This window comes from Ranitomeya imitator, chromosome 3 (assembly GCF_032444005.1).
Source record: "Ranitomeya imitator isolate aRanImi1 chromosome 3, aRanImi1.pri, whole genome shotgun sequence".
Classification (NCBI taxonomy): Eukaryota; Metazoa; Chordata; class Amphibia; order Anura; family Dendrobatidae; genus Ranitomeya; species Ranitomeya imitator.
Genome location: NC_091284.1, coordinates 510,992,582 through 511,010,897, shown reverse-complemented (window position 1 = coordinate 511,010,897; position 18,316 = coordinate 510,992,582). Strand labels below are relative to the sequence as shown.

Below are 18,316 nucleotides of genomic sequence, written 5' to 3'. Positions count from 1 at the left end.
GAAAAATGGGCTTGGTTGTATAAAATCAGCTGATCAACGTGGGATAGACTTTTACAGTAAACAGTCAGCTGTTATGACAGGGATAAGCCACAGGCAGCCACACATTGCAACAGCTACACGGATATACAGATTTACATGCCAGACAGGCCAGACAAACTGGCTGCTCATTTAATGCATAGATGGTTTGAGTCCACCAGAGCAAGAGCCATTCTTAATCTGGTCATACACATTAGATGTTTTGACCAATCTCGTCTCAGCCATCACTTCCATACACAGTAGTGTTCCTGTGTTCTCTATGAGAAAGCAGCCAACTGACACATTGACCAGCGGCTTACCTCAGGGGGAACAATGCGATTGGCAGTCTGAAATCAGACATGTCCTATTAACTTATCTCCTGACCATCATGTGTATTCGGCATCCCCATACACATTAGACCATAGGCCAAATTGGTCAATATCAACGTCAATACTCTAATATGTATGCGGACCTTTATTCTCCTATTCTGGTACATTGGAGGAAATACCAAGTAGTGACCTCCACCTCAATATGATGTCAATATTTCATAATAAGGTATATGGACAGCAGTTGTTCTTACGGGACAGCTCCTATACTATTGAATGATAAGTTAGACACCAATTTATTTTCTACATTTCAGTGACATATATCACGGCTGTCTGACTTAGTTCATTGGCTAAGCGGGTCCCCTTATTTGTCTCTGAATCAGCCTTGAAAGAAGCTAGATTAGCTAATGAACTAATCCAGACAGACAGCTGCCTTTATTCCTAAAACCTGGGGGATGGGAAGAAGCTCTCTGCAACCAGATCCTTTAGGGTATGTGCTCACGTCAGGATTTTCCAGCAGAAATTTCCTGATAAAAACCGGACATTTCTGCCAGAAATCCGCATGCGTTTTTTTTGCGTTTTTTTCACGTTTTGACGCGTTTTTGGTGCGTTTTTGGTGCATTTTTTCCCAAATGCATAGAATAGCGGAAAAATACAGAAAATCTGCAAAATTAATGAACATGCTGCTTTTTTTTACCGCAATGAGTTTTTTTTTGCGGAAAAAAACGCATCATGTGCACAAAAATTGCAGAATGCATTCTAAATAATAGGATGCATATGTCTGCAGTTTGTAATGCATTTTTATCGCGGAAAAAAACACGAAAAAGACACGATAAAACCTGAACGTGTGCACATACCCTTACAGTTATGTCACAGCTTACCATAAGTAGATCAGAATTTACAGTAAAATAAATTTTGCTCCATGGCATTTTTGAAGTTTTAATTTTGCAAAACAATAAAGAGCTTCTTCTTGCACCAGAAAATATTACTGATACAATAAATTACTTAATCTAGATACCTAGTATAAGTATAGAGTATAAGTGTAGATCCTATATTGTAGGACGCTGTCAGATTTATGGTCTCAGTTTTCATTTCTATGCCATTAATATAAAATATTAATAGCATTTTTCACATTTATGATCCAGAATACTAGAATTTATTTGCACTATACATGTGTTCACTTACATCTTCTTCAGTTTGCTTTTCTTCCACAAAGGTTGTAGATGAAGCGTTCTCAACAGATATTTCTTGGGAAGTTATTTTGGCTGCTGCAGTGAACAAATCAAGACAAGCAAATTTAGTTTTAGACTATGTATGGTATGATGATATAAGCATTCTCTCATAAGTTTACAATGCAGTCTAGCAATATCGAGCAAATTGGGTTGTGCTCCCAAAATCAGAACTATGAAAATATCCTGTGTAGATCAATTAGTACCTGGAGCTGTTGTACTGTCAACGGTTTCAGGTGCTGATGTGACATCTGATCTGTAAGGGAAAAAAAACAAATCATAAGAATAAAAAAGAAAAGAAAATGTATAAAAAAAGAAAATGTATCACAATTTTATGTGACAGCAGATTTTTTTCTTTTAAATTAATTATCTTCTATATAAATATCAGTCTGAAAGATGAAATCCAAATAGAAAGTCAAAAGACGTCATTTGACTGTAATACACTCAAATAACTAAAACATTGCCTTCCAAAAAACATTTTTGAGAGCAAAAGTTAGAAAAAAAACAGCTGTAGTAAATCCATTTTTAAGCTATTAAATTTTTAAGCCCAGTAAGTCCATTTTTAGGTCCAAAATGAACTTACTGCCAAGATATACAAATGGCCACATAACAGTAAATTAAAAATGAAAATTAGCCAAAGTTTTGTCATTATGTTCGAATCAAAAACTTTCATTTAAATGACATTTGTTTGGGTTATTTTTTTTCCTTCCAAAAACGACAACAGTGTTAATAAAAATGGCAACAAGAAGTGCACTTATGTTGGTTGTTACCATTAAAGGGAACCTGTCAGCAGGATTGTGCACAGTAACCTGCACACAGTGTCAGGTCGGCGCCATACTGATTGCAATGATACCTTGGGTGATGAAATTGGTCTTGTAGTTGTTGTTTAATCTTTATTCTCAGTTTTGAGTTAATGATCTGCTCATGCTCCGGGTCGTCCTGTGGGGGGTCTTCCTGTGGTGCTCTGATTAGATATTCATACTGATGGCTTATAACAGGTCTTTGATCCCTCAGTGACCTGCCTCCTATTTTAAATACTGAATATATGTTTTGAAAAGAAAAAAAATCACATTCAGCAGGTAGGTGCCAGCGACATAATTGCATTTATAATGTCCATTTAATTATTTTATTTGGTGATATAAATTTATTCAGTAAAAAAAAATTCTCTCTCAAAATGGCCTGCGCAGTAGCATATATTGGCGATCTGATAGATGCTACTGTGCAGGCACCGCCGGCGCCATTTTGAGAATTTTTTTATGAATAAATGTATATCACCAAATAAAATAATAATAATTATTAGTTATTATTATAGCGCCACTTATTCCATGGCGCTTTACATGTGAGGATGGGTATACATAATAATTAAGTGGACATTAAATGGACATTATACATGCGATCATGATACAGCCTGCCTGCTGAATGTGAACTTTTTATTTTTTTCAATATTGGTGAATACCTAAGCAGAGCACCACATGAAGACCCCACAGGCTGCCCCAGAGCACGAGCATCTCATTAACGCAAAACTGAAAATAAATATTAAACAACAACCACAAGACAGATTTCATCAACCAAGGTATATTGTAATCAGTATAACGGCACTGACATGACACTGTCTGTAGGTTACTGAGCACAATTCTGCTGACAGGTTCCCTTTAAAAGGAATCTGTCAGTAGGATCAATCCTTGTAAGCTGTTCATATGGGCTGTATGTAAGAGGAAGCTGAATAAAATGATACCTTGATATCTGCAAACCAATGTCTTATTGCAGAGAAATCCCAAATTTTTCTTATATATAAATTAGCTGTTTAGGACCTTGCGCTTTACACTGATGTGCATGAGAATCTGCCTGCCTGCAATTTTAAATAAATTGGGTATTACCAGTGTAATGGCCACTCTCTGCTTTCCTCACCTCAGTGTGTGACTATGAGGCCGACGTCGCACTTAACGTATTAGAAATCGGTCCGATTCTCTCGGCCGAGTGTCGCACGAGTGTTCTCCGTATGGTCATCCGTGTGTAATCCATTTGAAATGTGATTATGCAACTTCCTTGCATCTATGTATTCGTATGACATCCGTATGCAATCCGAATGCAATGTGATTTTAACATGAGCTTTTACATACAGCAGTTCTCTGTCATTTACACATCATTTTAAAACAAAATATTCCTCAAAGCACACGCACACACACACATATATATATATATATATATATATATATTAGACAGAGATAGATAGATAGATAGATAGATAGATAGATAGATAGATTAAAAGCCAGCAAATGATCTGCCGCATCCAGTATAATCACAGAATAGAATAGATAGAATAGAAATATACACATAGAATACATATATATGTTAGTAACACACACGTATATAGTACAGACCAAAAGATTGGACACACCTTCTCATTTAAAGATTTTTGTGTATTTTCATGACTATGAAAATTGTACATTCACACTGAAGGCATCAAAACTATGAATTAACACATGTGGAGTTATATACTTAACAAAAAGGTGTGAAACAACTGAAATTATGTCTTATATTCTAGGTTCTTCAAAGTAGCGACCTTTTGCTTTGATGACTGCTTTGCACACTCTTGGCATTCTCTTGATGAGCTTCAAGTGGTAGTTACCGGGAATGGTCTTCCAACAATCTTGAAGGAGTTCCCAGAGATGCTTAGCACTTGTTGGCCCTTTTGAATTCACTCTGCGGTCCAGCTCACCCCAAACCATCTCAATTGGGTTGAGGTCTGGTGACTGTGGAGGCCAGGTCATCTGGCATAGCACCCCATCATGCTCCTTCTTGGTTAAATGGCCCTTATAAAGCTTGGAGGTGTGAATGGGGTCCTTGTCATGTTGAAAAATAAATGATGGTCCAACTAAACGCAAACCGGATGGAATAGCATGCCGCTGCAAGATGCTGTGGTAGCCATGCTGGTTCAGTATGCCTTCAATTTTGAATAAATCCCCAACAGTGTCACCAGCAAAGCACCCACACACCATCACACCTCCTCCTCCATGCTTCACAGTGGGAACCAGGCATGTAGAGTCCATCCGTTCAACTTTTCTGCGTCGCACAAAGACACGGTGGTTGGAACCAAAGATCTCAAATTTTGACTTGTCAGACCAAAGCACAGATTTCCACTGGTCTAATGTCCATTCCTTGTGTTCTTTAGCCCAAACAAGTCTCTTCTGCTTGTTGCCTGTCCTTAGCAGTGGTTTCCTAGCAGCTATTTTATCATGAAGGCCTGCTGCACAAAGTCTCCTCTTAACAGTTGTTGTAGAGGTGTGTGCTGCTAGAACTCTGTGTGGCATTGACCTGGTCTCTAATCTGAGCTGCTGTTAACCTGTGATTTCTGAGGCTGGTGACTCGGATAAACTTATCCTCAGAAGCAGAGGTGACTCTTGGTCTTCCTTTCCTGGGGTGGTCCTCATGTGAGCCAGTTTTATTGTAGTGCTTTACAGCTTTGCCACTGTACTTGGGGACACTTTCAAAGTTTTCCCAATTTTTCGGACTGACTGACCTTCATTTCTTAAAGTAATGATGGTCACTCATTTTTCTTTACTTAGCTGCTTTTCTCTTGACATAATACAAATTCTAACAGTCTATTCTGTAGGACTATCAGCTGTGACTTCTGCACAACACAACTGATGGTCCCAACACCATTTATAAGGCAAGAAATCCCACTTATTAAACCTGACAGGGCACACCTGTGAAGTGAAAACCATTCCCAGTGACTACCTCCTGAAGCTCATCAAGAGAATGCCAAGAGTGTGCAAAGCAGTCATCAAAGCAAAAGGTGGCTACTTTGAAGAACCTAGAATATCAGACATAATTTCAGTTGTTTCACACTTTTTTGTTAAGTATATAATTCACATGTGTTAATTCATAGTTTTGATGCCTTCTGTGTGAATGTACAATTTTCATAGTCATGAAAATACAGAAAAATCTTTAAATGAGAAGGTGTGTCCAAACTTTTGGTCTGTACTGTATATATATGTATTTATTTTGCACAGAAAGTTAGATAGAAGAATAGCCAGTAATTCATTTTTCGGCTTCTGTAAAATCACTGAAGGAGCCGACAGGATAGAAGACATGGTTTACATACAGTAAATATGGGGATACTCCATATCTGGGGTATATACAGTTTACAACCAGGATGGTGCCAAGATGTGACCGCACTGGCTGAAAACTACTGGTGAATGAGAGCGATACTGGGAGCGGAGCTTCAGTGACTAACAGTGACATCACTGATGCTGTGCTACCTCACAGCCTGACTGTGCTGAACTCTGGAGCGTGGGAAAATGCCAGTTCATTTTCCCATGCTCCAGAGTTCAGGGCAGGTCAGGCTGTGAGGGAGCGCAGCATCAGTGATGTCAGTGCTAATCTCTTAAGCAGCGCCAGCAGCATCTCATTCATTCATCAGTGGTTTACAGCCGAGTGGTCGCATCTTGGCACCATCCTGGTTGTAAACTGTATATACCCCAGATATGGTTTACTGCATGGGACACAACGATGGACAGGTATGGTATATTGCTGATTTTTTTTTTAATGTTTATTACAGGAGATTGAGGGTGTTGCATGAAATTGGTGCATAATAAAAAAAGGAAAATTGTGTTTAGTGTTTTATTTCATTAAAAGACTTTATTCTAGCTGTGTCTTTATTTAACATGTATAAGATTAGTAATGGATATGTGTCTTATTGACACCTCTTCATTACTAAGCTGTGGGCTTGATGTCACCTTATATTGCAAAGGTGACATCAACCCCACAACTATTACCCCACTTGCCACCACTACAGGGCAAATGGGATGAGCAAGGCTAAGTGCCAGAATTGTAACATCTTAGAAATGCCCCTTTTCTGGGGCAACTGGGAGCTGATGTTTTTAGCCAGGGGGCAATAACCATGGTCCCTTCATAGGCTATTAATATCAGCCCACAGGCGCTGGCTTTCCCTCTGCTGGATCCGAAAATTGCTCGAGAGCCCATGACATTATTTTCCACAAAAAAATCTTTTATTAATTACATACATGTCCCCTAATTTGCACACACACTACTAATTGTACTGGTCACTGACATCTATATATCTACCTATTCTGCATCTATTTACTGCATGTAAACCATGTCTTCTATCCTGTCGGCTCCTGCAGTGATTTTACAGAAGCTGACAAATGAATTACCGGCTATTCTTCCATCTATCTCTCTATGAAATATAAAGACATATATACACTGCTCAAAAAAATAAAGGGAAGACTAAAATCCAACATCCTAGATATCACAGAATTAAATATTCCACTTGTAAATCTTTGTTCATTACATAGTGGAATGAGTGGAGAAGAATAAAGCATATAAATTATCAATGTAAATCAAAATTAATATCCCATGGAGGTCTGAATTTGGAATGATTCTCAAAATCAAAGTGGAAAATCAAATTACAGGCAGATCCAACTTCAGTGGAAATGTCCCAAGACAAAGAAATGATGCTCAGAAGTGTGTGTGGCCACCAAGTCCTGTTTGACCTCACCAACAACGCCTGGGCATGCTCCTGATGAGGCAGCGATGGTCTCCTGAGGGATCTCCTCACAGATCTGGACTAAAGCACCCGCCAACTCCTGGACAGTCTGTGGTGCAATGTGACGTTGGTGCATGGTGCGAGACATGATGTCCCAGATGTGTTCAATCGGATTCAGGTCTGGGGAATGGGCTTCAATGTCTTCATCTTGCAGGAACTGCTGACACACTCCAGCCACATGAGGTCTGGCATTGTCCTGCATTAGGAAGAACCGAGGGCCAACCGCTCCAGCATAGGGTCTCACAAAGGGTCTGAGGATCTCATCTCAGTACCTAATGGCAGTCAGGCTACCTCTGGTGAGCACATGGAGGGATATGTGGCCCTCCAAAGAAATGACACCCCATACCATTACTGACCCACTGCCAAACCAGTAATGCTGAAGGATGTTGCAGGCAGCAGATCGCTCTCCACGGCATCTCCAGACTCAGTCACGTCTGTCACATGTGCTCAGTGTGAACCTGCTTTCATCTGGGAAGAGCATAGGGCACCAGTGGCGAATTTGCCAATCCTGGTGCTCTGTGGCAAATGCCAAGCATCCTTCACGGTGTTGGTCTGTGAGCACAACCCCCATCTGTGGACGTCGGGCATTCAGACATCCTCATGGAGTCAGTTTCTAACCATTTGTGAAGACACATGCACATTTGTGGCCGGCTGGAGGTCATTTTGCAGGGCTCTGGCAGTGCTACTCCTGTTACTCCTTGCACAAAGGCTGAGGTAGTGGTCCTGCTGGTGGGTTGTTGCCCTCCTATGTTCCCCTCCACATCTCCTGGTGTACTGGTTGTCTCCTGGTAGTGCCTCCAGCCTCTGGACACAGCAAACCTTTTTGCCACAGCTTGCATTGATGTGCCATCCTAGATGAGCTGCACTACCTGAGCCACTTGTGTGAGTTGTAGAGTCCGTCTCATGCTACCTCGAGTGTGAAAACACAACCAACATTCAAAAGTGACCAAAACATCAGCCAGAAAGCATTGGTACTGAGATGTGGTCTGTGGTTCCCACCTGCAGAACCACTCCTTTATTGAGTGTGTTTTGATAATAGCCAATAATTTCCATCTGCTGTCTATTCCATTTGCACAACGTCATGTGAAATGGATTGTCAAACAGTGTTGCTTCCTAAGTAGACAGTTTGATTTCACAGAAGTCTGATTTACTTGGAGTTATATTCTATTGTTTGTGTTCCCTTTATTTTTTTGAGCAGTGTATATATATATATACATATATATATATATATTTATATATATATATATATATAATGTGTGTGTGTCACCTATTCTAGGTGTATATATATATGTATATTCTGTCTATTCTATTCTAACCTGTCAGGGTGATTTTACTGTAGCTGCTCACAGCTGGGGGCTGGTATTCTCAGGATGGTAAGGGGCCATGAACGTTGGGCCCCAGCCTAAAAATAGCAGCCTACAGCTGCCCAGAAAAGGCACATCTATTAGATGCGCCAATTCTGAGGCTTTGCCTGGCTCTTCCCACTTGCCCTGTAGCGGTGGCAAATGGGGTAATATTTGTGGGGTTGATGTCACCTTTCAGGTGACATCAAGCCCACGGCTTAGTAATGGAGAGGCATCTTTAAGACACCTATCCATTACTAATCCTATAGTTATAATGTTTGGAAATAAAGACACAGCAAGAATAAAGTCCTTTATTTCAAATAAGACTAAACACAGTTTTCCATTTTTATTTAAATGCCTAATCCCATATGAGATGCTGAGAGGGGAACTTCAGTGACTAGTGGTGACGTCACTGAAGCTGTACTCCCTCACAGCATGAACTGTGGTGAACTCTTGACTGTGGGAAAATGCACTGTCATTTTCCCATGGTCCGGTCTCAGCATCTCATTCACCAGTGGACGGTCACATCTTAGCACCATTCAGGTTGAAAACTGTATATTCCCCAGATATGGATTACTGCGTGGGACACAATGACAGACAGGTATGGGTATATTGTTGCTTTTTTATTTTACTTTTATTACAGGAGATCGAGGGTTTCTCTGGGATTAGGTGTGGTTTAAGTATGGCTTAATTAAGAATAATAAAAGGTGTCTGTGTGTTTCTTTGATTTAGAGGACTTTATTCTGGTTTTGTCTTTATTTACCATGCAATATAGGATTAGTAATGGGATGTCATATTGATGCCGCTCTATTACTAACCTCGGGGCATGATGTCACCTGATAGTGACATCAACCACCCAACTATTACCCCACTTTCCACCGCTACAGAGCAAGTGGGAAGAGCGAGGCTAAGTGCCAGAATTGGTGCATCTAAGAGATACGCCTTTTCTGGGGCAGCTGAGAGCTGATGTTTTTAGCCGGGGGACAGTATCCATGGCTCCTTCCTAGGCTATTAATATCAGCCTGCAGTTGTCTGCATAGCCTTTGCTGGTTATTAACTATAAGGGACCCCACGTCATTTTTTGGGGGGTCCCCCATTGTAATAGATAGTAAAGGCTAAGTATACAGCTGTGAGCTGATATTAATGTCCTGGGAAACTCCATGGGTATTACCCCTTTCCCAGGCTATAAACATCTGCCCCCAGTCGCTGGCTTTCCCTCTGCTGGTTTTGAAAATTTCCACCATTTTCCCCCGAAAAATAATCTTTAATTAATTAAATACATGTCCAGTAATTTGGACACACACTGTACTAATTGTATTTGTCACTGACATCTACATATCTTCCTATTCTATATGTATTTATTTTATGTAATCCTTCTCTTTTATCCTGTCGGCTCCTGCTGTGATTTTACACTACCGTGAGTTCTGACATTTTCTTCTATCTCTGTATGCAATATAAATACATATATATAAATATGAGTGTCACTTACATATATATATATATAATTGTCTAAGGGTTTTTCCGTCTGTCTGTCTTTCTGTCTGTCTGTCTTTCTGTCTGTCTGTCCTGGAAATCCCGCCTCTCTGATTGGTCGAGGCCGCCAGGCCTCGACCAATCAGCGACGGGCACAGCGACGATGATGTCATAATGGTTGCCTCGACCAATCAGCGACGGGCACAGTCTGCCGCAAATTCTGGAATCATCATTGTCCATATACTACGGGGACATGCATATTCTAGAATACCCGATGCGTTAGAATCGGGCCACAATCTAGTATATATATATATATATATATATATATATATATATGTATATACAGTATGTATTCCATGTCTATATACCTATTCTATTCTAACATGTCAGTGGGATTTTACTGCAGCGGCACTTGAATTGCCTACTCTTCAAAGGAGGTGTGGTTCTACAGGAAGTGGATTTTTTTTCTCTGCTGGCACTTAACTTTATTAGTATGCACAAAGAGACACAAGTTACCACCAAAAATGCATGAAAAAAAACGCATCAAAACTGCAACAAAAACGCATAAAAAAACGCACCAAAAACACACTAAAACATGCGTTTTTGCCGCAGCTTCTTTCCTGCCAAGAAATCAGGTTTTTCTGCAGAAAAAATAGCAGCAAAAATGCCCAGTGTGAACATACCCTTAGTTATATGTCTCAAACCGGTAACACCCCTTTTTATTAAGAATAATCTCTGGTGCCAGATTCTTATGCAGATCAGTGTCCGGCCCATTGCCTGGAGCAGCTCATTTTGCATATAAGAAAAACGTGGACTTCACTGGAATAAGATATCGGATCGCAGATATCAAGGTATAATTTTATTCAGCTTCTTATGACCTGCGTGCCCATATTGCCTGCTTATGACTGGTGATCCTACAGACAGATTCCCTTTAAATAACCCAATAGTAATTGGTTGTTCTCTCAGGATCAATAACAACGTAACTTTTCGCTCAATTTTTTGTGAAGATAATTCAAACAAACCTTCCTCTAGTGTTAGGGTCGTGACCGACCCGTTTTAGTTTTTAAATGCATACAAATTCTACATACATTTGTTTATTGCATCAAGACTTTTGGACTTTTTCAGGAACTTATTATTAAATAAAATAAAACTATTTTACTAAATTGTAAAATGCTCTTATTAAAATTATAACATTTGTGTTGTTGGGGTCAATTTCGACCCAGGTCTAATATAAGAGTAAAAAAAACAATAATAAGTCCCAAAACTGAATTCATAAACACAATATAAACCAACAGCCCACAGCCAGCTCTACCTCCAACAACTTGACCAGGCATGTATGGACAAATCAGCTTAGAGTTGGTACTTTGCAGAGTATACATCTCCAGTATACACACGCAACAATGAGGAGAAGATTTGATGTAAGCCAAATTCTGGATTATATCTTAGATGATAATGAATCAGAGGACACACACAGGGCCGTATTTAGAGTTTCTGCTGCCCTAGGCACTCTTAGTGCTGCCTCCCCCATTGGTGAGTATGACACTATCCGCAGTGACTTTGGCAAGAATCGCTGTTGTGAAAGTAGCCTTTTGCAGCAAATCGGGCAGTTTTTCTGCATCTGCCACGTAACGGATCACTTACGGCAACATTGCGTTTGGTTTCATTCATTCCCTATGGGATTTGCGGTACTTGCTGTGATCTGGGAAATGCGGTACCATACCTCCCAACTTTTGAAGAAGGGAAAAAGGTGAAAAGGTTGCGGTGCACGTAGTGCGCAGCGGCAAATTTTAGGCCACGCCTCTGACCACACCCATTTCACAACTAATCACACCCATATCCAAGTCCCAACCACAGCCATTTAGCACTGCTGATCACACTGTTTCATATACAATAATTAAAACCAAAAAAATATGGCCACGCAGTGCTCCACATACTGTATAATGGCCCTACATGATGCTCCATACTGTATAACGGCCACACATGATGCTCCATACTGTATAACGGCCACACATGATGCTCCATACTGTATAACGGCCACACATGATGCTCCATACTGTATAATGGCCACACATGATGCTCCATACTGTATAATGGCCATACATGATGCTCCATACTGTATAATGGCCACACATGATGCTCCATACTGTATAATGGCCACACATATTGCTCAATACTGTATAATGGCCATACATGATGCTCCATACTTTATAATGGCCCCACATGATGCTCCATACTGTATAATGGCCACACATGATGCTCCATACTGTATAATGACCTCACATGATGCTCAATACTGTATAATGACCGCACATGATGCTCCATACTGTATAATGACCGCACATGATGCTTAATACTGTATAATGGCCATACATGATGCTCCATACTTTATAATGGCCCCACATGATGCTCAATACTGTATAATGACCGCACATGATGCTCCATACTGTATAATGACCTCACATGATGCTCCATACTGTATAATGACTGCACATGATGCTCCATACTGTATAATGACCTCACATGATGTTCCATACTGTATAATGACCGCACATGATGCTCCATACTGTATAATGACCTCACATGATGCTCAATACTGTATAATGACCGCACATGATGCTCCATACTGTATAATGACCGCACATGATGCTCAATACTGTATAATGACCTCACATGATGCTCAATACTGTATAATGACCTCACATGATGCTCCATACTGTATAATGACCTCACATGATGCTCCATACTGTATAATGACCGCACATGATGCTCCATACTGTATAATGACCTCACATGATGCTCAATTCTGTATAATGACCGCACATGATGCTCCATACTGTATAATGACCGCACATGATGCTCCATACTGTATAATGACCTCACATGATGCTCAATACTGTATAATGACCGCACATGATGCTCCATACTGTATAATGACCGCACGCACATGATGCTCAATACTGTATAATGGCCATACATGATGCTCCATACTTTATAATGGCCCCACATGATGCTCAATACTGTATAATGACCGCACATGATGCTCCATACTGTATAATGACCGCACATGATGCTCCGTACTGTATAATGACCTCACATGATGCTACATACTTTATAATGGCCCCACATGATGCTCCATATTGTATAATGGCCATGGCTCATATCCCCCCCTCCTCCTGTATGCATGGCTCATAATTCCCCCCCTGTATGCATGGCTGATGGCTCATAATTCCCCCCCCTGTATGCATGGCTGATGGCTCATAATTCCCCCCCCCCTGTATGCATGGCTGATGGCTCATAATTCCCCCCCCTGTATGCATGGCTGATGGCTCATAATTCCCCCCCTGTATGCTTTGCTGATGGCTCATAATCCCCCCCCCTGTATGCATGGCTGATGGCACATAATCCCCCCCCTGTATGCATGGCTGATGGCTCATAATCCCCCCCCTGTATGCATGGCTGATGGGTCATAATTCCCCCCCCCTCCCTATGCATGGCTGATGGCTCATAATTCCCCCCCCTCCCTCCCTATGCATGGCTGATGGCTCATAATTCCCCCCCCCCCTCCCTCCCTATGCATGGCTGATGGATCATAATTCCCCCCTCCCTCCCTATGCATGGCTGATGGCTCATAATTCCCCCCCCTCCCTATGCATGGCTGATGGCTCATAATTCCCCCCCTCCCTCCCTATGCATGGCTGATGGCTCATAATTCTCCCCCCTCCCTCCCTATGTATGGCTGATGGCTCATAATCCCCCTTCCCTCCCTATGCATGGCTGATGGCTGATGGCTCATAATTCCCCCCCGTCCCTCCCTATGTATGGCTGATGGCTCATATTCCCCCCCCCTCCCTCCCTATGCATGGCTGATGGCTCATAATTCCCCCCTCCCTCCCTATGCATGGCTGATGGCTCATAATTCCCCCCCTCCCTCCCTATGCATGGCTGATGGCTCATAATTCCCCCCCTCCCTCCCTATGCATGGCTGATGGCTCATAATTCCCCCCCCTCCCTCCCTATGCATGGCTGATGGCTCATAATTCCCCCCCGTCCCTCCCTATGTATGGCTGATGGCTCATAATTCCCCCCCCCCCTCCCTCCCTATGCATGGCTGATGGCTCATAATTCCCCCCTCCCTCCCTATGCATGGCTGATGGCTCATAATTCCCCCCCCCTCCCTCCCTATGCATGGCTGATGGCTCATAATTCCCCCCCCCTCCCTATGCATGGCTGATGGCTCATAATTCCCCCCCCCTCCCTCCCTATGCATGGCTGATGGCTCATAATTCCCCCCCTCCCTCCCTATGCATGGCTGATGGCTTCTAATTTCCCCCCTCCCTCCCTATGCATGGCTGATGGCTCATGGCTCATAATCCCCCCCTCCCCTCCATATCGCTCCCTATGCATGGCTGATGGCTCATGGCTCATAATTCCCCCCCCCCCCTCTGCATAGCTCATCTCTCCACCCCCTCCCCCGCTCCTTCTCCCGGGCCATCTTGCATGGCGCGGGTGGCTTACCATCCTCCCCCCGCCCCCCGTCCCTCATACTCACCTGTCAGCTGCCTGTACCACACGCCGTGCCGACATCCTTCCGGCTCCGGCTCTGTCCCACCGCAGCGCCTTCTTCCTGAGTGAGCGGTCATGTGGTACTGCTAATTAAGGTCATCAATATGCGCATATTCATGACCTTAATTAGCGGTACCACATGACCGCTCACTCAGGACCCGCTACAGACGCTGAGACGAGGCATCGCTGGAGCAGGTGAGTATCGTCTTCAAGGAGGGTGGGTGGGACTCAGAGGCGGGGGGACTCGGAGACTTGGAGGTGGGGGGACTCAGAGGTGGGGGGGACTCGGAGGAGGGGGGGGCGGGGCCGTCGGTCGTGTTTTTGACCCGGGACTTATTTAAAAAAAAAAAAAAACACCTTGCTCAGGTGCCGCCCCCCGCAATGTTGCCGCTCCAGGCACGTGCCCTCGCGTGCCTAGTGGCAAATACGGCCCTGGACACACAGCAGCAAACTGATACAGATTAACAGGTTTCTGAGGAGGAAGATGATGTCCAGGTTGTCCTCTTCTTCTTTGTTTTTGTTATAGTCTAGGATGATTCTGGGCTTTTTGTCACTTCCTGATGACACAGCTGCATCTTTGTGAAGTGTGGACATCAGTACCACATTCCGTCGTTTTTTAGGGCAGTATGAAACAGCAGTGGTGGTGTCTGTAAAAACAAACTTTGAGGAAAGTGGAGCCCTGTCCTTCATCTGTAACAATTCAGCGGGCAGCTCAGGTTTGTTTTTTTCACTGTGCCCATGGTGGTGATTTTCCTCCTAAAAAATTTCTTGTCCAAGGTCATAGCTGGTAAAAAAATTGTAACAAGTAATGTTGTGACCCTGCAGTCCAGTAGTCATATCGAGGACTACACGTTTTCCTTGTTTTTTTTCAGGGATGCCGCTTGCAGACTTACCTGTGTAAATCTGTAAATTCCATACATAGCTAGTTTTTGCATCACAGGCTGCCCAGATTTTTATGCCATATTTGCCTGGCTTACTTGGCATGTATTGCCGGAAGGGGTATTTTCCGCGGAAAGGGAGAAACCATTTGCCTACTGTTACCTCTGGCCCTGGGTTGAACATCAGTGGAAGGAGCTGCACCCATTTCTCCCAAACATCCCTGATGAGAGCAAGTTTGTCATATTTTGTTCTGGTGTCTCTGTTGTCAAATCTGAGGACTCTTGATATCATTTGAAACTTTTGAAGTGACATTGTTGCCCGGAAAATATTCCTGCCTGTCGATGCGTCCCAGAGACTATCATCATCATTGCAGGATTTGTACACTCCAGCAAGGAGAAGAACACCAATGTAGGCATCCAGGACATCATAGTAACATAGTAACATAGTTAGTAAGGCCGAAAAAAGACATTTGTCCATCCAGTTCAGCCTATATTCCATCATAATAAATACCCAGATCTACGTCCTTCTACAGAACCTAATAATTGTATGATACAATATTGTTCTGCTCCAGGAAGACATCCAGGCCTCTCTTGAACCCCTCGACTGAGTTCGCCATCACCACCTCCTCAGGCAAGCAATTCCAGATTCTCACTGCCCTAACAGTAAAGAATCCTCTTCTATGTTGGTGGAAAAACCTTCTCTCCTCCAGACGCAAAGAATGCCCCCTTGTGCCCGTCACCTTCCTTGGTATAAACAGATCCTCAGCGAGATATTTGTATTGTCCCCTTATATACTTATACATGGTTATTAGATCGCCCCTCAGTCGTCTTTTTTCTAGACTAAATAATCCTAATTTCGCTAATCTATCTGGGTATTGTAGTTCTCCCATCCCCTTTATTAATTTTGTTGCCCTCCTTTGTACTCTCTCTAGTTCCATTATATCCTTCCTGAGCACCGGTGCCCAAAACTGGACACAGTACTCCATGTGCGGTCTAACTAGGGATTTGTACAGAGGCAGTATAATGCTCTCATCATGTGTATCCAGACCTCTTTTAATGCACCCCATGATCCTGTTTGCCTTGGCAGCTGCTGCCTGGCACTGGCTGCTCCAGGTAAGTTTATCATTAACTAGGATCCCCAAGTCCTTCTCCCTGTCAGATTTACCCAGTGGTTTCCCGTTCAGTGTGTAATGGTGATATTGATTCCCTCTTCCCATGTGTATAACCTTACATTTATCATTGTTAAACCTCATCTGCCACCTTTCAGCCCAAGTTTCCAACTTATCCAGATCCATCTGTAGCAGAATACTATCTTCTCTTGTATTAACTGCTTTACATAGTTTTGTATCATCTGCAAATATCGATATTTTACTGTGTAAACCTTCTACCAGATCATTAATGAATATGTTGAAGAGAACAGGTCCCAATACTGACCCCTGCGGTACCCCACTGGTCACAGCGACCCAGTTAGAGACTATACCATTTATAACCACCCTCTGCTTTCTATCACTAAGCCAGTTACTAACCCATTTACACACATTTTCCCCCAGACCAAGCATTCTCATTTTGTGTACCAACCTCTTGTGCGGCACGGTATCAAACGCTTTGGAAAAATCGAGATATACCACGTCCAATGACTCACCGTGGTCCAGTCTATAGCTTACCTCTTCATAAAAACTGATTAGATTGGTTTGACAGGAGCGATTTCTCATAAACCCATGCTGATATGGAGTTAAACAGTTATTCTCATTGAGATAATCCAGAATAACATCCCTCAGAAACCCTTCAAATATTTTACCAACAATAGAGGTTAGACTTACTGGCCTATAATTTCCAGGTTCACTTTTAGAGCCCTTTTTGAATATTGGCACCACATTTGCTATGCGCCAATCCTGCGGAACAGACCCTGTCTCTATAGAGTCCCTAAAAATAAGAAATAATGGTTTATCTATTACATTACTTAGTTCTCTTAGTACTCGTGGGTGTATGCCATCCGGACCCGGAGATTTATCTATTTTAATCTTATTTAGCCGGTTTCGCACCTCTTCTTGGGTTAGATTGGTGACCCTTAATATAGGGTTTTCATTGTTTCTTGGGATTTCACCTAGCATTTCATTTTCCACCGTGAATACCGTGGAGAAGAAGGTGTTTAATATGTTAGCTTTTTCCTCGTCATCTACAACCATTCTTTCCTCACTATTTTTTAAGGGGCCTACATTTTCAGTTTTTATTCTTTTACTATTGATATAGTTGAAGAACAGTTTGGGATTAGTTTTACTCTCCTTAGCAATGTGCTTCTCTGTTTCCTTTTTGGCAGCTTTAATTAGTTTTTTAGATAAAGTATTTTTCTCCCTATAGTTTTTTAGAGCTTCAATGGTGCCATCCTGCTTTAGTAGTGCAAATGCTTTCTTTTTACTGTTAATTGCCTGTCTTACTTCTTTGTTTAGCCACATTGGGTTTTTCCTATTTCTAGTCCTTTTATTCCCACAAGGTATAAACCGCTTACACTGCCTATTTAGGATGTTCTTAAACATTTCCCATTTATTATCTGTATTCTCATTTCTGAGGATATTGTCCCAGTCTACCAGATTAAGGGCATCTCTAAGCTGTTCAAACTTTGCCTTCCTAAAGTTCAATGTTTTTGTGACTCCCTGACAAGTCCCCCTAGTGAAAGACAGGTGAAACTGCACAATATTGTGGTCGCTATTTCCTAAATGCCCAACCACCTGCAGATTTGTTATTCTGTCAGGTCTATTAGATAGTATTAGGTCTAAAAGTGCTGCTCCTCTGGTTGGATTCTGCACCAATTGTGAAAGATAATTTTTCTTGGTTATTAGCAGAAACCTGTTGCCTTTATGGGTTTCACAGGTTTCTGTTTCCCAGTTAATATCCGGGTAGTTAAAGTCCCCCATAACCAGGA

The 18,316-nt window shown here is 42.2% G+C and overlaps 1 protein-coding gene across 1 annotated transcript in view; it reads right to left on the bottom strand.

Moving 5' to 3' along the window:
- The window catches only part of IMPG2 (interphotoreceptor matrix proteoglycan 2), a 123,662-nt gene that overhangs the window by 27,442 nt on the left and 77,904 nt on the right, over positions 1-18,316 (bottom strand). The window contains exons 8-9 of the mRNA XM_069759660.1: positions 1,777-1,826; positions 1,527-1,609 (exon numbers count right to left, since the gene is read on the bottom strand). Coding sequence (XP_069615761.1) covers positions 1,527-1,609; positions 1,777-1,826 — 133 coding nt within the window. The remainder of the gene's footprint in view (positions 1-1,526; positions 1,610-1,776; positions 1,827-18,316) is intronic.